General features: G+C 37.2%; 1 protein-coding gene across 2 annotated transcripts in view; it reads left to right on the top strand.

The window, feature by feature from the left end:
* The first annotated feature begins 1,407 nt into the window (after nt 1-1,407).
* Nucleotides 1,408-17,966, top strand: part of LOC145664325 (organic cation transporter protein-like) — an 81,555-nt gene continuing 64,996 nt past the window's right edge. Inside the window, exon 1 of one of the 2 annotated variants that reach the window (XM_081730900.1) lies at nt 1,408-1,664. In XM_081730900.1, coding sequence (XP_081587026.1) covers nt 1,649-1,664 — 16 coding nt within the window. In that variant the 5' untranslated portion in view covers nt 1,408-1,648. Of the gene's footprint in view, nt 1,665-6,318; nt 6,616-17,966 lie in introns of those variants that run through there. The other variant, XM_081730911.1, reaches the window with a different exon arrangement.

Raw genomic sequence — 17,966 nt, 5'->3', positions numbered from 1 at the left:
GAACTCTTAGAAGAAAATATCCCGTCAGTTTCTATTAATGGAGTTCTCGGGCGGTGATGCAATGCTTCCTGTTGATGATGCAATATTTCCTGTTGATTGGGAGTACCCAAAGCCTCCTTATACATAAGATCATTGTAGCCACATTCCCTCTCTTGTAACGATCTGATTTCCTCTTGTATGTTGGATATCAGTATGCTATGTGAATTGACCTGGGCAGTAATATTCACTATCTGATTTTTTTGTTGGGCTGTCGTCGATTCCACGGCTTCAACGGCTTTCTTTATCGACTCTGTTTCTAGAGCTAGTTGATCCTGTCTATCTTGCCATTTGTTACTAAATTGTTGAAACCTAGTATCAACTTCTCGCGTCATATCATTTGTAATTTTGATGGTAACTTCATCAGCTAATACTTGCAAATTTTCTTTCAAACTGTATTGCAAGCGATCAAAATTTTCTTGCACACCTTGTACTTTATCTGCAAGAGATTTATGCTGCACTAGTATCTGTTCTAACTTATCATCGTACAATTTTTGTTGTTGATCAAATTTCTGTTCTAGCTTTTCATCTTGTTGATCAAATTTCTGTTCTAGCTTTTCTAGCTTTTCATCTTGTTGATCAAATTTATGTTCTAGCTTTTTATCTTGTTGATCAAATTTCTGTTCTAGTTTTTCATCAAGTAGTCGACTAAACATATCAATAAGGTTAGAATAGGAATGTTCAGACACAGCTGTTGCATTTCCAGATATGGTTTCGTTTGAAACACTGGGTACTTCTTCAATCTCAGAATCCTGCATATTAACAATTCTTTGTATTCTCTTCCCGCTTCTTAAAATAGTGAAACTCATAAAAAGGTATATGTACTTATGCACATAAACTCAGTTCTTACTATTCTTCGGAACTAAATAGTATGGTCCCGTGTCTTCGGCACCAGATAAAACGATATCACTTCGTTTTAGCCCTGATTCGCTTTACGTATCTTTTAAGTTATTACGTTATTATAGTAAACATATCAACTACTAATTTACTGACCATAAACATGAATTGCATCCAAAAATCTTCGATTTATTCCTCTGTAGTATACGTACATAAAATGTCAGCAGCAATCATAGCAAATAATGATCTTGATAATACCAACATGTCCTATCCATCATAAAACAATAATCTTACTCATGACAACGAATCAATAACAACGTTCTTTCTTTTAATTATATCTAAGTTATCTGTTTAATTATTGCGCCTCTGATCAGTGTTGGTAAAATGGGTACAGATTAATTATAATAGGAATGTATCGCTGTATGAAGATACTAGTTAAATAACACTGTAATAAATCCTTACGTAACACGTATTTCTTATCATAGAAGCTACTTGCGCATAATGCATTTCCGTGTTAATTTAAGTTACATCTATTGGCAAATATCTCGTTTTGTTAATTACGATGGAAACTGTATTGAAGTAGTTTGCTATCGATTACGAGGGAAAGTGTCAGAAAATACTTTAATCAAAGAGAGAGAGAGAGGAAAAAAATAATAGATAAGAACAGTTCAAAGTACTTGGATTTCAGTGTGTCCGCGTGCTGTTTTGATACTGTTCAGTTTTGTACCGGTATACATCGCATTCGGTGCTTTTTTACTTTCGCTAGATCACTGCAATGGCGCCTAAACCAGGTAAAAATTCTTATTACTTTGTGATAATCAAATGTGGTATCAACAGTGTTGTGAAATTAACAGAATAATTGGACATTGCGTTTTCTTTTCGTTATATGGAAATTTATAGATGGGTAATTAACCAGTTAAAATTTTTGTTAAGCTTTAATTTAGCTAATTCAGTTTTGCAGGAGTTATTTTTTTAATTAATAATCGTTAAAAATTGTAACGATTAAAAAATTAAGCGTTATTTTCTTCTCGAAAACTGTGACATGTATATTTTGTTAAGAATTTTTTGTGACTTCAAAATTCTACGGGCGGTTCAATTACAGAAGTGGATTAATGAAAACTCCTTTTCTCAAAAGGCCTTGTGGAGCTCATGTGGTTCGGATTCTACTTTAACCTGTAGGTCCACATCTTACATAGCCTCGCTGTTGAGAGGAACGCTAAACTAAAAATCAAATCAAAAGACCCCAACTTGCCTTGAAGTTTGGATCATGGACTTATGAACATCGTAAAATGAAATCATCGTTAGTAAAGAATCAAGCTTCTTTTATTTATTTATTTATTTATTTATTTATTTATTTATTGCGAGAGGAGGGAAGTATTCCTGATATAAATGAAAGAGACTATGTTTGTGACTTAATAACTCTTCAACCACCTGACAGGCCCGCAACCAGAAGGGGGCTAGAGGAACCTGGCACCCCTTAACTTTTAGTGGCCTTTTCAGATCTCAATACAAAATGCTATTATTAATACAAAAAACAATTTGTGGGAGAATTTTTAATGGCTTCCCCCCCCCCTCAAACCTCTGTGGCTGGTTTCGGGCCTGCCACCTGACCGATCCCGATTAAAGTTTCAACATAGACGAGACTCGGGTCTGGAATGATTTTTATCACTTCACTTTGACGGTGGAACTTAGGGGAGGGGAAGTGAGGAGATATATAAAAATGATCAAAAATGACCGATATTGCTGTTGAGTCCATAGTTTTCGGGGTCGTTGAGAAGAACAGTGATACTTGTGATGCCGTTTAAATCCAAATTCAGGCCCGCAACTTAGGGGATATATATATATATAATATGATGCTTCAAAACAACACCGACAACGTTTGGGAGGTGATTCCTGACACCAAGATAAGACAAAAAGTATAGACCAACCTGGGTGCACAAATGCTTTCTTTTGGAGTTATAGGCTGGGATCTATGGGGATCCCAAAACTATGGGATCTACCGTAGTCGGGACAAGACTTCACTTAGGAACTAATATGTGCAGTATCCAAAAATGCAAGTTTCTGAATCCTGTGGTACTTCCACAACAATTTTTCTAGAGGGAGTTTAGCTGCGGGCATAAAATTTGAAGCACTCACCAACTACCTTTCTAGAGGTTTATTTATATCAGTAGATACACAGCTAGAAATATTTTTCTTCTTATCCGTCTTCTGACGTTTTTCACATCTCCCGGTGACAAGGGCATCTGAAATTAGATGGGAAACAAATAATCAGATTCCATTATTCTAACATTTAAACTGAGACGAGAGAGAAACATTTATTCCAAAATTCGTCCCGGGGATGAAAATTGGGTATACCTAAGGGAACGAAATTAGGAATTCACTCATTCTCCAATGTGACGACGAGTACGCAAAGTACTCGTGCTTCAAACAACTACAACTTTCCAATCTTAAAATAGACATTATAAACTATTTGTAGACAGAAAATTGTAGTGCGTTTACTTACCTTTGTGCTAAAAGTGTTGTCACAATCAGGAAAATAAAACATTCTTGCTTCTGATAATTATTAAACAACGGAATAATCACTACAAAACAAAACGACTTCACGTACCGACACATCCAGCTCACGATTTCCTCCTTTACGGAAATTTCAGTCAGGTACCATCAGTGTATTTATGAACGTAGATAAACCGGGGGACGAAATTAGGCACGGAGACGAAATACGGTACTTTTCCCCTAATAACTTGCAGTTAGCGAGAATCTGTTTTCAGCAATGAATTAAGCGTCCCAGCAATATATTCCATCTCCACTCGAAGCTCTCTACTGATAAAGGAAGTGGTAGAAATTTACTACTACTTCCGGTTTCAATATTAATTTAAAAATACCATATCATACAAACCAAACTCCTTTACATGGTGTACACTTGACACTGCTACTTGTTCCAACACCTGGGATTTGTAATGGAGTTAAATTGTGCTATTTAAAAATTCACTGAAACTGCTTTCTCTTACGTTAAATGTAAGTCTTCATTGAGTATACAGCAGTAATGATGACAAAAGGTCACGTGTGTGTTACTGTGTATGTATTTTTTTTTTTTTTTTTAAGATTACACGGGTATTGGCCTTATTTCTCACATCGGACAAGTGACCCGTTCTGTCTCGAAGCAGGAGGACTTGAAAAACATATCAGCTCTATAATTTCTTTGCAAAATTTTAAACTAAGATGCAAATTGCTCGAGTTCTAATATTCACATAAGCTCCCTCGTGGATATATGGTTAGGGTACACGCAGTGGCGTTTTAACGATTTTGTTTCGGGGGAGGGGCTTTGCTAATTTTAATGCTGCAAATGTGAAAATTCTGCAAGATATTCATTTACTTTAACATAGTAAATAAAATTTCGGTGAAGGGCTTAAGACCGGAAGCCCCCCCTAAATATGCCACTGGATACACGTCTTCTACTCGTGAGACCCTGGTTTGAAAGCTCGTGTGGTTCGAATCCCATGTTAAGCTGTAAGATCATATCTTATTCAGCCAAGTTGCTGAAGAGGTCGCTAGACACCAATCCAAACAACCAGCCAATCGAATATTTACATGTTCGATTCCGATGTTACATATTGAATCAAGATTTTCTGATTCGTAGATGTTTATTCAGCGCAAAAGGCCTCAACTGTTATATTAAGAAAGATAGTTACTTTGTTCCATGACAATGTGCGCCTGCGTGTAGCTCAAACGACAGTGAATCTTTTGCAACAGTGAGGATGAGAAATTCCTTCGCACCCGCCATACAGGCCGGATTTGGCCCCACCTGATTTCCATCTTTTCCCAAAATGAAAGCACACTTGCGTGGCAAACGTTTGTTTTTCACATGATAACTGTAAGTATGCGGTTCAAACATGTCTTAGTGGTCAGAATCCCATCTCCTATCGCCAGGATTTTTACAAATGGGTTTTTAGCCTAAACAAGTGCATCAAAAAAAAAAAAAAATGACTACGTAGAAAAAAAAGTGGTTACATATAGGCAGGGGCGGATCCAGGATATGATCAAGGGAGGGGCTAAACCATATGCCGTTTTATCCATTGTAAAGCAGGATTGAAGCCTATTTTATCCAGTGTATACTTGAGCGTCAAGGGGGGGGCTAGAGCCCCTATAGCTCCCCCTTGGATCTTGGATCCGCCACTATCTATAGGTATTTCGCTTTGTATCTGGTATCAACAAAATACTTGACGTAGTTTCTGCCTTCCCCTCGTACATACAAATCTAACAAAACACTCGTACTCAAGTTCAATTTTGTGTTAGTTTGACAAGTTACAAGTAGAGCCCTACACAGCATCTTAATACGAGGTGGTGTGACGAGAAATTAGGTAGCACTGCGAACATCTTGAAAACGAATTATCCGAGATAGATGGTTGTCATAAGTATTGGAAAAACCTTAATCCAGCAATGGATCAAGTGCTGATAATGAATGGTGTGTATGCGGTTCAAATATAAATAGCTCTCATCACTACACTCATGCAGGGGCGGATCCAGGAGGGGGGGGGGCAGAAAAGGAAACTTTCTTGTTATATATATATATATATATATATATATATATATATATATATATATATATATATATTCCATCCCAGAGTTTGGAGTCATTAAAAGTAGCATTATGACACCCCCCACCCCCCGCAGAAGTCGGTCCTGGATCCGCCCTGCACTCATGTGATCCCAGTTCTCATTCTTCATATCTGAGCATTTGAGATTAAGAAATAAACGCTTGTACCTTGTTCAGAGAGACAGTGGGCCTTATGCAGAGTCATTTTGAAGCGCGATTAGTGCCATACTAAAGAGTTTGACTAACGTAAGTCTCAGCAGTAGTCAGTAGTTTAGTATGACGCTAATCATACGTCGAAACGACTTTGCATAAGGCGGCATGTGTTTAACCCTGCTGTAAGCATTTCTAAAAACAAAGATGTTTAAACTAAAATTTACTGTTTCTGGATATAACTGAGTAAAATTTGCTGTTATTTCTGGGCATAAGAAACGGTTCTGCGAACTGGAAATATTTTAACAATCGGTTCTAGCGAACCGGTTAAATAATATCAGTGAGTAAAAGAAATTAATTTCAAATCTCTTGGGATAGTTGAAACCTTCCGTTACCTTGGATCACAAACAATGAAACCTTGGTTCAACCTTGCATCTCTGAAGATTCGTTGAGAATCGCTAGCGAACGAAATAAGAGAGATCAGTTACCATACGAGATAAGTGTGCTTCAAGTTTGTTGGTTTAAAAAGAAGAAGAAGAAGAAGAAAAGCAAAAATAGATGGGATACAAGGTAAGGTATCCGTACAGTACAGTGCCGTATTTTGTTCACTTCCTACGTATCCCAATATTAAAGAGCTCTTGAGTGCTGCATGTTTTGTTTGAACTGAACAGCAAAAGAAAAAAATCAACCGGATGAAGACTTTTTTTTGTGAAGGTCATTTGATAAAGAATGTTGCCACTTATTACTGTAGCTTCTTTAGCTAACATAAGTGTTATTGAAATTCAATTAGTGGCTTCTATCCATTTGAAGTTGGCCATTGTATTTCGCGGTCCTCATGCTGGTGGTCTTTTTCGTTGTTGGTTTTATTTTCGTATCTTGTGCACGATCGAGTATTCTTTCAGGTGCTACGAAATTACATAAAATGAAAATTTTATATTGACTGATGCAGGTTCTTTTAAGAAGAGCTATTTCTCTTCGCTAGTCTTCTGTCAAAATGGGTAAGTTTCTGAAGCTATTATTGTTTATTTACTGACAATAATTCGGATGATAAATTAAGATTGTTTATTTGAAGTTTTGACATCTTTTCTCAGCGCCGACGCTAAGAGAAGTCAATAGCCACAAATAGCAAAAAAAAAAAAAAAAAAAAAAAAAAACCACCTAAACAACTTCTTTAAAACTATAGTGATCGCAACAAGTCGTGAAGCTTGACCTAGATCTACCAATTTCAGCATTCAGTAGAACGCGAAGGTGTCCCAATTGTATATCGCCATCCATGAAATTTTCCAGCTTCGTTTCTCGCGCTTTACGGATAACATTTCCTGAAGATATAGTGTTGTCGAATTGCCGCTAAGTTTCGTTTTGTTGTTGTTTTATACTTTTGCTATTGTCATTATTACAATTTAATTCGAATAATTGTTTAGTGTTCGTTTATAGTTCTTTAACACTTTCAGCCCCATGTGTATCTTTTTGATACACAGTGAGGGTTTACTGATGGACCACGTGTATCAAATAGATACACATTGGCTGACAATGTTCATAGCAAACTGTAGTCTGGTCCCGGGGTGAAATTTACTCAAACAGGGTTGGGGCTGAAAGTGTTAATGTTTTTTCTGTCACCTGTTTCGCGATATCTTCTAAGTTTTGCAACATTGTTGGTGCGCTTTCACGTTTTCTCAAGTGTTCATTCGAAAGGTAGCTCCACGAATCGTGCTGAATTCTTCCGATGCATCACGCGTGAGGTAAAGCAGATCTGTGATTGGTGTTGAGTGCAGGCTTCACGAGTCCTCGTGGCCACTTATAGCTGTAAGCACTCATCCGTTACCGAGTCTTGATTCAGAACCTGGCTAACAAGAGGGGATGCCCTTATTTTATTGCTCTCGTATTTATACTGTGCTTTATGTATGACCACATAACTAATATAAGAACGCCTGTATGTAAGCAAAGCTTTCTTAGAAACCGCGAGCAACATGCATACATTTCGACTTCTTCGCAAATTCCCCAAGCCGAAAATTAAGTGGCTTCGTACGTGATTAGATTTACTGAAGATATATTTATATACAAATTTGGTGGCTCAAGGGCAAGAGAAAAGCTGATGACACACACATATATACTTTTATTTCGATATTTGTTCACTTTACAATCCGCTGAGATATCACAACGACGGACAATATGGAGGGTCATTAGATAGAACCTCCGAAATAAGTATAGTGAATAACAATATTATAAAAAAAAAATGTAAGTTTTTAAAGCTGGTAGGCTTATGGCGTAATCTGTCCACAATTACCATGATATAAAAAAAATTGAAGAAACATTTGTGAAGAACATGGAATAAAGATAAATACTTAAGAAGCGAAAGCAATAGCGGTTGTAACAAAAGAAATTGTATCAGCTATTCTAGATGTAGGATAAAAACTAGAACACAAGACAATTTTCGGTAATTAGGTAGTAGTATTAGTAGAAATTGAAGTTGGAATAGAAAAATCAAAGCAAGGATAAGAATGATAAAGGAAATATCATGACCTTGGAAGAGAAAGGACGAACCTGAAAAATCTTTCTCCTCGCATCGGACAGGTCTGGACATAAATACCGCGTTTTGCCCTGCCTCGACCTTAGTTTTCTCACAGTTTCAAGATAGATCAAGATTTGCCCATGCTATCTTAATGTACAGTACTTGCAAAACTTTCAGCTTGATTTTCCAACATCCCGATTTCAGGATTCACCCTTTCTCTCCCAAGGTCCTGATATGTAAGAAGGAAAAAATATTTTGAGTAAAATTACGAAAAGAGTCTCATTAAATTCTTTGTGCAAAAACATTGAACCAACTGAAGCAGAAAAGCAAATATTTCGAGAAAGAACAAAATTCTTGATTGTAGTAATGCGAGTATAGAAAAGAATAGAGAAAGTTATGGGTCAAATTGCAAACCAGTGAGAACGAGTTAGGAATTGAAGAAGAACAAAGAACTATATTGGAGATAGGAAAAATGGGGAAAAAAACTAATATTTTTAAAGAAGAAACTATCCTTAACAAAGTTCCCAAATGTCCCGGATTTTAAGAGACAGACCCTTATTTTGAGAACAAAGAACTATATTGGAGGTAGGAAAAATGGAGAAAAGGAACTGATTAATAAGAAGAAACTATATCCTTAACAAAGTTCCCAAATGTCCCGGATTTTAAGGGACAGTCCCTTATTTTATGATTCCGTGCATATTTTAAGATCAATGGCTCTAAATCACAAGATCCAATTTCTGACTTATCGGCTATTGTTGAGCAGTTGCAATTTGAAGACAAGGTATCATTAGACGACTTATATGATGAATTCCTTTTCCGTCACCAAGATATCAATAAGACTGTATTGATATCTTGGGGACGGAAAAGGACATGAGTGTGAGCAGTAAATGGCATATGCTATTTCAGAAAAGATCTGAGTTGTCAATTTTTTTAAAGGTCGTCTCCTTTTTCCTATGCATCCCACCGTCAAATTCATTTGTGGAAAGAGTTTTCTCACATATGAATTTGAAATTGATTGATACAAGAAGTAGGTGATCTGCCGAGTTGATGAAAGCTGAAGTTATAATTACAATCAAATCTTCGGCTTTAAGCTGCATTGAGTTTTTCAACAGCCTAAAGAAAACTCCAAACTTGAAAAAGATTATAAGTGCAGTTAAGTCAGCGTGAAGTACGATTTTTTTATTTTTTATTTTTTTGAAGAAAGTTTAAGTAACCTAAATCCAATGTTTTAAAAGTAAGGTTTACCTAATTTTTCTTATAACAACTCTTTGTATTAGTTCATGCTTTTGTATTTCCTTCAGTGTAAAATTACTCTTTTTATTTGATGCCTGGTTCATTTTTTTTTTTACCACTAGATCATGTGCATCAAAACCCTTCCCGTAATACTTATTGAAATTCGTCAATCCGTTCCTTATTTTAACAAATTTTATTTGGTAACCCTGATCCTAAAGGAATGTCTTCACTTAAACCGAATGACAATGCGAATTTCCTAACGTGGTAATTGCAGTGCCTTCACTGCTTCTGACCTTCGAATTGCGAAAACTGACGAAAAGGATGTGACTGTTAATGATCGTATCATGTAGGGATTGTTCGTCCGAAGTCGTACAGATAGAATATTGCCTACTTTAGGAACCGATATAGTGTTTGTCTATAGAAGTAGGTACTGTTTAGAGAAAAATACAACCAAGTCAAGCAAAAAAGTATAATACGAGCTATTGGGTATTTTTTGTGTCTATTTGATCAAAATATTTGAGTTTGAATTTAACACTATTCATAGTAACGGATTCCGGATCAAATTTTGTTTCTTTGATCTTGTACTTGTTTGTAAAACCACTGGGTTATATTAGTCCCTTTCAATAAAATAATTCATTCAACTTGCAAAATGACAGTTAATATCGTCATGATATGATATCGTAATTCTTAGAACTTTAACCTTTATGCATTGAAATATGTAACCTTTGACATTAAAGACGCCGACTAATCCTCTTATTTTGTCATCGTAGCTGACAGTTGATTACATTTGTTGATTTTGCTATCAAAATAAATCTTCAATTTGAATGTTTTTTACACCAGTTATGCTACACCATTGATATGCAAAACAGTATGAAATCAAGAAATTAACCATGTACCATATAACATGTTATGTAAATTGATTTTCAATATTTTAACATTCACATACCAGCAGGAGAAAATGAATACAGAGAAAGCAGGAAAGTATGTGTCATTTTATAATACTAGGCCTTATAACATACACACAAAGCTATTTGTAACGCCATAACGAGCATAATATCATCTGTATCAGCAGACAGACAGGACATCAGCTTATCTGTTAAAAATAAACCAGGTAGGTAGCCACCATTTTGAGACGTGATCTGAAATTATTCGACACAGACGTCAGTTCTAAGTAGCGCTGGTCCTAGACAATTCGCCACCCCGTGCAATAATATCATTCGCTTCCCCCATCATAATTTTAATAGTGTTAATGAAAACATACAGTTCACCGATTATTACTAATATTAATGATAATCATAATAATAAATTATTAGTAAAAAGAATTGTAGCGCCGGTGACACAGGCATCTCTGACGGGGAGACATGTCGGGCTGTCGATTTGGCGTATCCTTCATTTTTAGCGTCGTTCTATGGCTCCCGGCATACCATTGAGATACTCCTCAACCAACTGAATGAGCCTCACATAGAATCTGATGTCCAAGACTGCATATCTGACTGGTCTAACCTAGTTGGTTTAAGCCCTCCTGAAATAACGGGCAGAAGTTCGCAATCAATTTGGGACAAGCCAATCATCAAATTACATCAATCAGTGTTATTACAAGAAGCAGACAGTCAAGAGGATAAGGCTAGACTTCTCCCTCCTCATCAGCAATTTCAGGTGCTTGGCTACAGGCATTACCTTCACACACCCTAGGACTGCACCTTCCAAACGAAAGTTTTCGTATTGCAGTTGCACTTCGCCTAGGAGTAGACATCTGTGAATCACACGACTGCTCTAAATGTGGTGCATCAGTCAAGCAGAAGGCGGATTTTCATGCCCGCGTTAGAACGGAAGCATCACATGTAGCGTATTCACCGTAAAATTATTTTCGTTTTCATACATCCGTGCGTGTATTGCGCCAAATTACTACTCCCTAGCTAATGCGCATGCGTAAAATAGAAAGTTTGCGACTTCCGCCATGTTAGTCAGTGAATACAATAGTGTACGCGCGCTACTTCCGTCAGAATTGAACAAATTTCTACTCTGACGCGAGTGTAGCGCGCCATCTCCGATGCGTGATTTCATTGGCTGTTTAGCACAATCGCTCGCAACTCACGGAGGTAAAGGACACATGAAAATCCGCCTGAATGGTCTACACGGTCTGTCTTGTATAAGTAGCTCCGGAAGACATGTGAGGCATTCGAACGTGAATGACATTATCTGGAGAGCACTCACATCGGCGGAAGTTCCATCTGTTCGTGAACCTGTGGGGTGTAAGGCGGATTTTCATGCCCGCGTTAGAACGGAAGCATCACATGTAGCGTATTCACCGTAAATTATTTTCGTTTTCATACATCCGTGCGTGTATTGCGCCAAATTACTACTCCCTAGCTAATGCGCATGCGTAAAATAGAAAGTTTGCGACTTCCGCCATGTTAGTCAGTGAATACAATAGTGTACGCGCGCTACTTCCGTCAGAATTGAACAAATTTCTACTCTGACGCGAGTGTAGCGCGCCATCTCCGATGCGTGATTTCATTGGCTGTTTAGCACAATCGCTCGCAACTCACGGAGGTAAAGGACACATGAAAATCCGCCTTAATAGATCTGATGGCAAAAGACCAGATGGTATGACGCTGGTACCATGGAAGAGGGGAAGGATTCTTCTCTGGGATTTCACCTGCTCTGACACTTTCGCGATCTAATCTCACTCTTTCTTCATCTCGAGAAGGAGCCATTGCAGCCCGCAGAGAATGCGAGAAAAGAAGAAAATATAAAGATCTGCTCAATAGGTACATGTTCGTGCCCGTAGCCATTGAATCGAGTGGCATTTGGGGCCTCGAAGGGCTCAATTTCATCAAAGAAGTAGGCCAACGTATAGCACACGTTACTGGTGACAAGCGGGCTACTACTTTCCTGATACAACGTATCAACATAGCAGTTCAGCGAGGAAATGTGGCTTCCATTTTAGGTACATTACCTCCTGGAAAATTATTAGAAGAAGTTTTTCTTTTATAACTAACTGTTCAAAATTTGCTGTTTATCTTGTATATCTTTTAAAATAGGTATAAAGGTCAATAAACAAACTCGTTCAGAAATATTTAATGACTGCGCAAGGGATTCCTGAGACGAAATTAGAGATCTCCAGATATTCCGCTAGGAAAGATCGGTCCGATTGATAATGTATGTAACGATGTCCCAGTTAACAAATTACCAAATTAACAAACAAGTTAACAAATATTTGTTGACAGGACATGATACCTCGAACAAATGGCTACTATTTATTACATGCTCTGCGTGATTATGTAAGCACAGTAGTGAATGTATGTGTATGTGTGTGTGTGTGTGTTTTGTGTGTGTGTGTAGGGAAGCCTCCGATATGTCTAGCCTAAAAAAGGGGGGACACCTTTGAGTTTTACGCCCCACGTTTATGCCGGTTAGGCTAAAGGAGACGGTGATGATGAGTGATGAATGAAATGGTGGAATGAAGAAAGTGGGAGGAAACCCACGAGAACCCCGAGAAAACCCATGCACACGGTGTTTGTCCACCACAAAGTTCACTTGGCGGGGCTGGGATCGAACCCGGGACCCCAAGCACCAAAGGTGAACACTCAACCACTGAGCCACCGCGGCCCCCCAAAAAAGGGGGGACATTTTATGAAAACATACTCATTGTTAATGCACTTGTTTCTTGCTGAAATATCAAAATTCATTAAATAATAGAGATTTATATCGGAAGTATATTAACTTATTGATAGTTGGTGCTTAAATCGTGGGAATAAATGTAGATATTGGAATAGTCATATCATGCAACGTATTTTTAAAGTGAGTTGGCAACACTATTTCCAATCGGGTAGGAAAGAGAAGCTGTCTGCTGACCAGGTTGACAAGAGATCTTTTCAGGTATAGACAAGATAAGTATTTTCGTATGTGCTTCGAAATTTCTGATGTCCCAGTTACATATATTTGATAGGGGCTCCGCCCCCCTAAGAGTTTATTTGCATAATACTGCAATCGGGTGTTGTTAGGACTAGCTCGGGAGAGTAATGCTCCCGGAAGTAGAAACGAAAAACACAGTTCTGATTGGTTGGCGTTATCCACTTCTTGTCACGTTGCATTAAAATAGCAGAAATCAAACGCTTGCTGCTGTTGGCGTCTGTGGCAGAGTGCGCTAGCGTTATATGCTAGTAATAATTTTTTTTTTGGCGTGAGTTCAAACCCGGCCCGAGGAAAGTTTTATTTTACATTTTTTAAAAACATTTTTATAACACTTATTAAATTAAAATAATATGAAAATAATACTTAAAAAAGTGATTTATTTACTTTTGTGCAGATAAGTAGTTGTAGTACTTATGCCCTTGTACTCCGTGATATAGGGCTCGTTTTGTTTTCCTTGTACTTCATGATATAAATTTTGTGACCAACTTAAAAACAACTGGCTAGGATAGCGCATAAAACAGCTGGCTAGAGTAGCGCGCGGAAAAACGTGAGTATTACTCTCCCGTGCGGGTCGTGTGTTGTTTATAGTAGTGGTTAGAAACAAGAAAAGGTAAGGATTCAGTGTTTACGTTATTTCTGAATAGTGCATAGTTTGCAACACTTAACGGTTGAAATGTACTAATTTTGCGCAGTAATACAATACAGATGAATACGTATATCGTGAAGAGTAAAGTAAGTATGAATATAAGAAACAGTTAAAGAGTGAACGACGGAAATGAAAGATGAGTAATTTTAGGTAAGGTACATTAAAATAGCAACAAATAAATAGATCTAGTAATACAACGTTGAAAATATGTTGATCTGGATCTAATCCAAGGTTGTTATCTGCAAAAGATTAGCCTTATCATGTGTCTTATACGTCAACGTAGAGGCAGGACTGAAAATTTTGCTCCATTACAATTATATTTAAAGCAAGAATAACGATGTAAAATAATTGCGTGCAGTCCCAGTTTAGGTGTCCATATTTACATTTATGAATTTCGCTTAACACCAATAATTGTAGAAATTTGCCCTATACTCTTAATCTGCACACAATCACCTTTGGATTTCATCTTCCCTCGTCAAACAAGAAAATCTTCGAACTAACATAGTAAAAATGATATGGTTATAAGCTACATGACTTGACGACTGCCTCAATTAAGAACTTGATTCAGAGGCGAAGAAGAAGATTATTTAATTTTTTCTGTAATCCAGTGCTTGCTGTATGGATACTTTCCAAAAGTTTAAATAAAAACAATGCCATATTCATCCACTACATCAGGTACTTTACAAATTAAGTTAATTCAAATTGCTAAATGTACAACAGACATAATACTAAAGTAATTTACTTCAATAAATTACCTTGGCATAATGTCAGAAAATACCCTTGCACTTGAAAAAATCCCTATACAAGTAATCGATTTCAGATTTAGGAATAGTCTACTGAAACATTATTACTTATTTACAAATTATTACTGAAGTATGTATTAGTGTAATACTAGATGTAATATCGTGTTTGTATCTGCGAAAGTTTTACGTGTTTATATCTGCGAAAGTTTTAGAGCCTTATGCAGAGTCGTTCTGACGCGTGATTAGTGCCATACTAAAGAGTTCAACTAACGTATGTTTCCTGCAGTAGTCGGGCCTTTAGTATGACGCTAATCATACATCAAAACGACTGCATAAGGCGGTTAGAGTTCATGAAGATCCATTTTACCCAGATTTCACCGCAGTTTTACTTTTCATGTCTGGTCGCTATAATATTGGGATGGCATGCAGTATCTCTTCCAACTCGTTTCATGGTTCCAGAATCGATTACCTTGTTTTTGTCTAAATTGTGATAAAGGTAGAAATACAAGGGCCCTAGGGGCTTCTAACTCCCTTCGCTAGCTGTCCCTAGCTCAGCTATATTTTGTAAAGTAAGTAACACACTATAAATCTTATATGTACAAGATTGGGGGAGATACTAAATATCAGCCTAATATTGTTAAAGAAAATCATTGTAAAAATTAAATTTCTAGATTTATGTCCCACGAATACATGTCTTTTAGGCTATGATTATGAACATTGGCGTGCGCAGAATTTCGTCAACGGAGGTTTAAGTTCTCAATTTTATTTCCGGCACTCATTCTGTTAACCCCCACCAGCTTATCAACATGGTAATAATGACTTATGAATAGGTTAGTTTAGGTTAGCTTAGATTACGCTAAGTTTGGTTTCCTTCACTTAATTAGAACATAGGTTTATCGCGGCGGGACTTATCGGAAATTAAACCTTATTTCCTTTACAAGCGTACTTTTGGTATAATAAATATTTATCTATATTATAAAATTGAAAGTGACTATGTTTGTGACTCTTAATCTCTTGAACCGCCCAACCGATCTCGATCAAATTTTCAACGTAGATGCGGTTCTGGCCTGGGAGTGTTTTATAGCTATTTACTTTGACGGTACAACTTAGGGGAGAGGGAGGAGGGGAACATAGAAAAATAAATAAAACTTAATAACTCTTGAACCACCGGACTGATCTCGATCAAATTTTCAACCTATATGAAGTTCGAACATGAGATAATTTTTGTCATATCACTTTCACGATGTTAACTTAAAGGAGGGAAAGGACATTTACAAATGATCGAAAATGACCGATATTAGTGTCGAATCTATAGTTTTTGAGGTCGCTGAGATGAACAATGACACTTCTGATGTCATTTAAATCCAAATTTAGCCCTACAAAAATTGTGGGAGGGGAGGGATATATATATATATATATATATATATATATATATATATATATATATATATATATATATATATATATATATATATATATGGGCAACCAGGGCAAGAGTGAACACTTTTTATAAATCAAAAAATTGCGATGGAATGGTGGCAGAGAAAAACGCAATATATTTTCTATGTGAAAGCCTGTTATCTCTAATAACATATGCAGTTTAATTGCGGCAAATCAAGTAGAAGATACAGAGGAATAACATAGTTTTGACGAAGTAAAAATTTTGTACTCTTGCCCCATACGCAAGGGCGCCGATTTCCTTGTAACTTTGGGGGGCCCGGGCCCCCTCGGCGCCTTTGCCCATATGGTGGGGTAAGAGTAAGCAATGGTTGGAGCAACGATGTACAGTCGAATCTAAACAGAAACGTAGGCATAAACACCAAAAAATACATTGAATCACAGATATATATATGTACTGATTACATGGAACTAAGGAAGTTATAAAATACCAAACAGATTAGTGTCAAATGGAACTGTCAACAAATGTTACAGTATTGTATATCATACATGCTATAATTACAAAATATGAAAATAGGAGAAATCAGTTCAACATTAATCACGAAGCACAAAAATGTTACTTCCGGTACACACAGTGGTCACACACGTACACAGACTTCCTTTGATTAAGATTGGAACATTATTTGTGAGACCACTCGCATATGATACAGAAAATCCTCATTTCACCGTTTGGTGTATCTGAAAACAATTTCCCACTGAATTGGCTGGGCGTACCCATGAGTGTGGATGACTGATGCGAATTTCTACCTTATTTTGTGTTCCCGTGCGACATGACATATGCTCAACAACTCAGGCTGCGAAATTCTAAACGATAATGCAAACATTTTGTTAGTAGTCTGTAGCCGCCAACTTCTGTCTTACCTCTGCAAATGTTTTTTTTGTCAATGTTACGTGTTGGCTCCTACATTTTCTTTACCCAACTTTAAAACAAGCGGTAAGTGTGAACGTTCACACTTGCCCCTTACACTCTTGCCCCGCTTCAGACATCTTCCATCTAATTGCCTGCCATCTCCCGCCAGAGTACTTTTTTCTTTTGCGTACCACTGATAAGAAATACGAACTTATACAGCTTTTCCATGAAATATTTCCAATCCTGCACCTTCAGCTGAAACTACGTTATAAACTGTGATACTTACCTACGAATCTTTTACTTCTTTCCTTTTGCAACAAACTTTCTACTTTGCTGCTCTTCACACTGCACGCACACGGCTCCCATCCTTTTCCGTTCCTACATGTCATGTCGAACTAATTTTCAATATTCATTTGTTTACCGATGTTGCCACTTCTTCGTCAATAGCATTTTCACTCTTGCTCCAGCGTTCACTCTTGCTCTTGTTACCCATATATATATACAGGGTGGTAGGTAACTCCACCGACAAACTTTGGGAGGTGATTCCTTATATGAAATGAAAGAAAAAAGTTCTGATAAACATAGGTCGAAAAACGTCTCCTTTCAGAGTTATGAACCGCCGAATATTCGAAAAATCATGTTTCGAAACGCCCTGCCTTAGAAACTATAGGACCTATCCCAAGCGGTTTAAGGAATTACACAGGAACTAGTATGCGATCTATCTAAATATCCATGTTTTACCATCCTCCGTTATCGGCGAAATGAACGCGTCATTAGCACTTAAAGAAGTATCTCTATACCTCAACTTCCTTTTTACAGTTCGTTTCGCCGATAACGGACCACGGTAGAACATGGATATTTAGATAGAGCGCATATTAGTTCCCTTGTAATTCCTTAAGCCGCTTGGAATCGGTCCTGTAGTTTCTAAGGCAGAGCGTTTCGAAACGTGAATTTTCGAATTTTCGGCGACTCATAACTCTGAAAGGAGACGT

The sequence above is a fragment of the Thermobia domestica genome, chromosome 1, assembly GCF_964235325.1.
Source record: "Thermobia domestica chromosome 1, izTheDome1.hap1.1, whole genome shotgun sequence".
Lineage (NCBI taxonomy): Eukaryota > Metazoa > Arthropoda > Insecta > Zygentoma > Lepismatidae > Thermobia > Thermobia domestica.
Note: the sequence above shows the minus strand (reverse complement) of the source record. Positions and strands in the feature narration are given on the sequence as shown.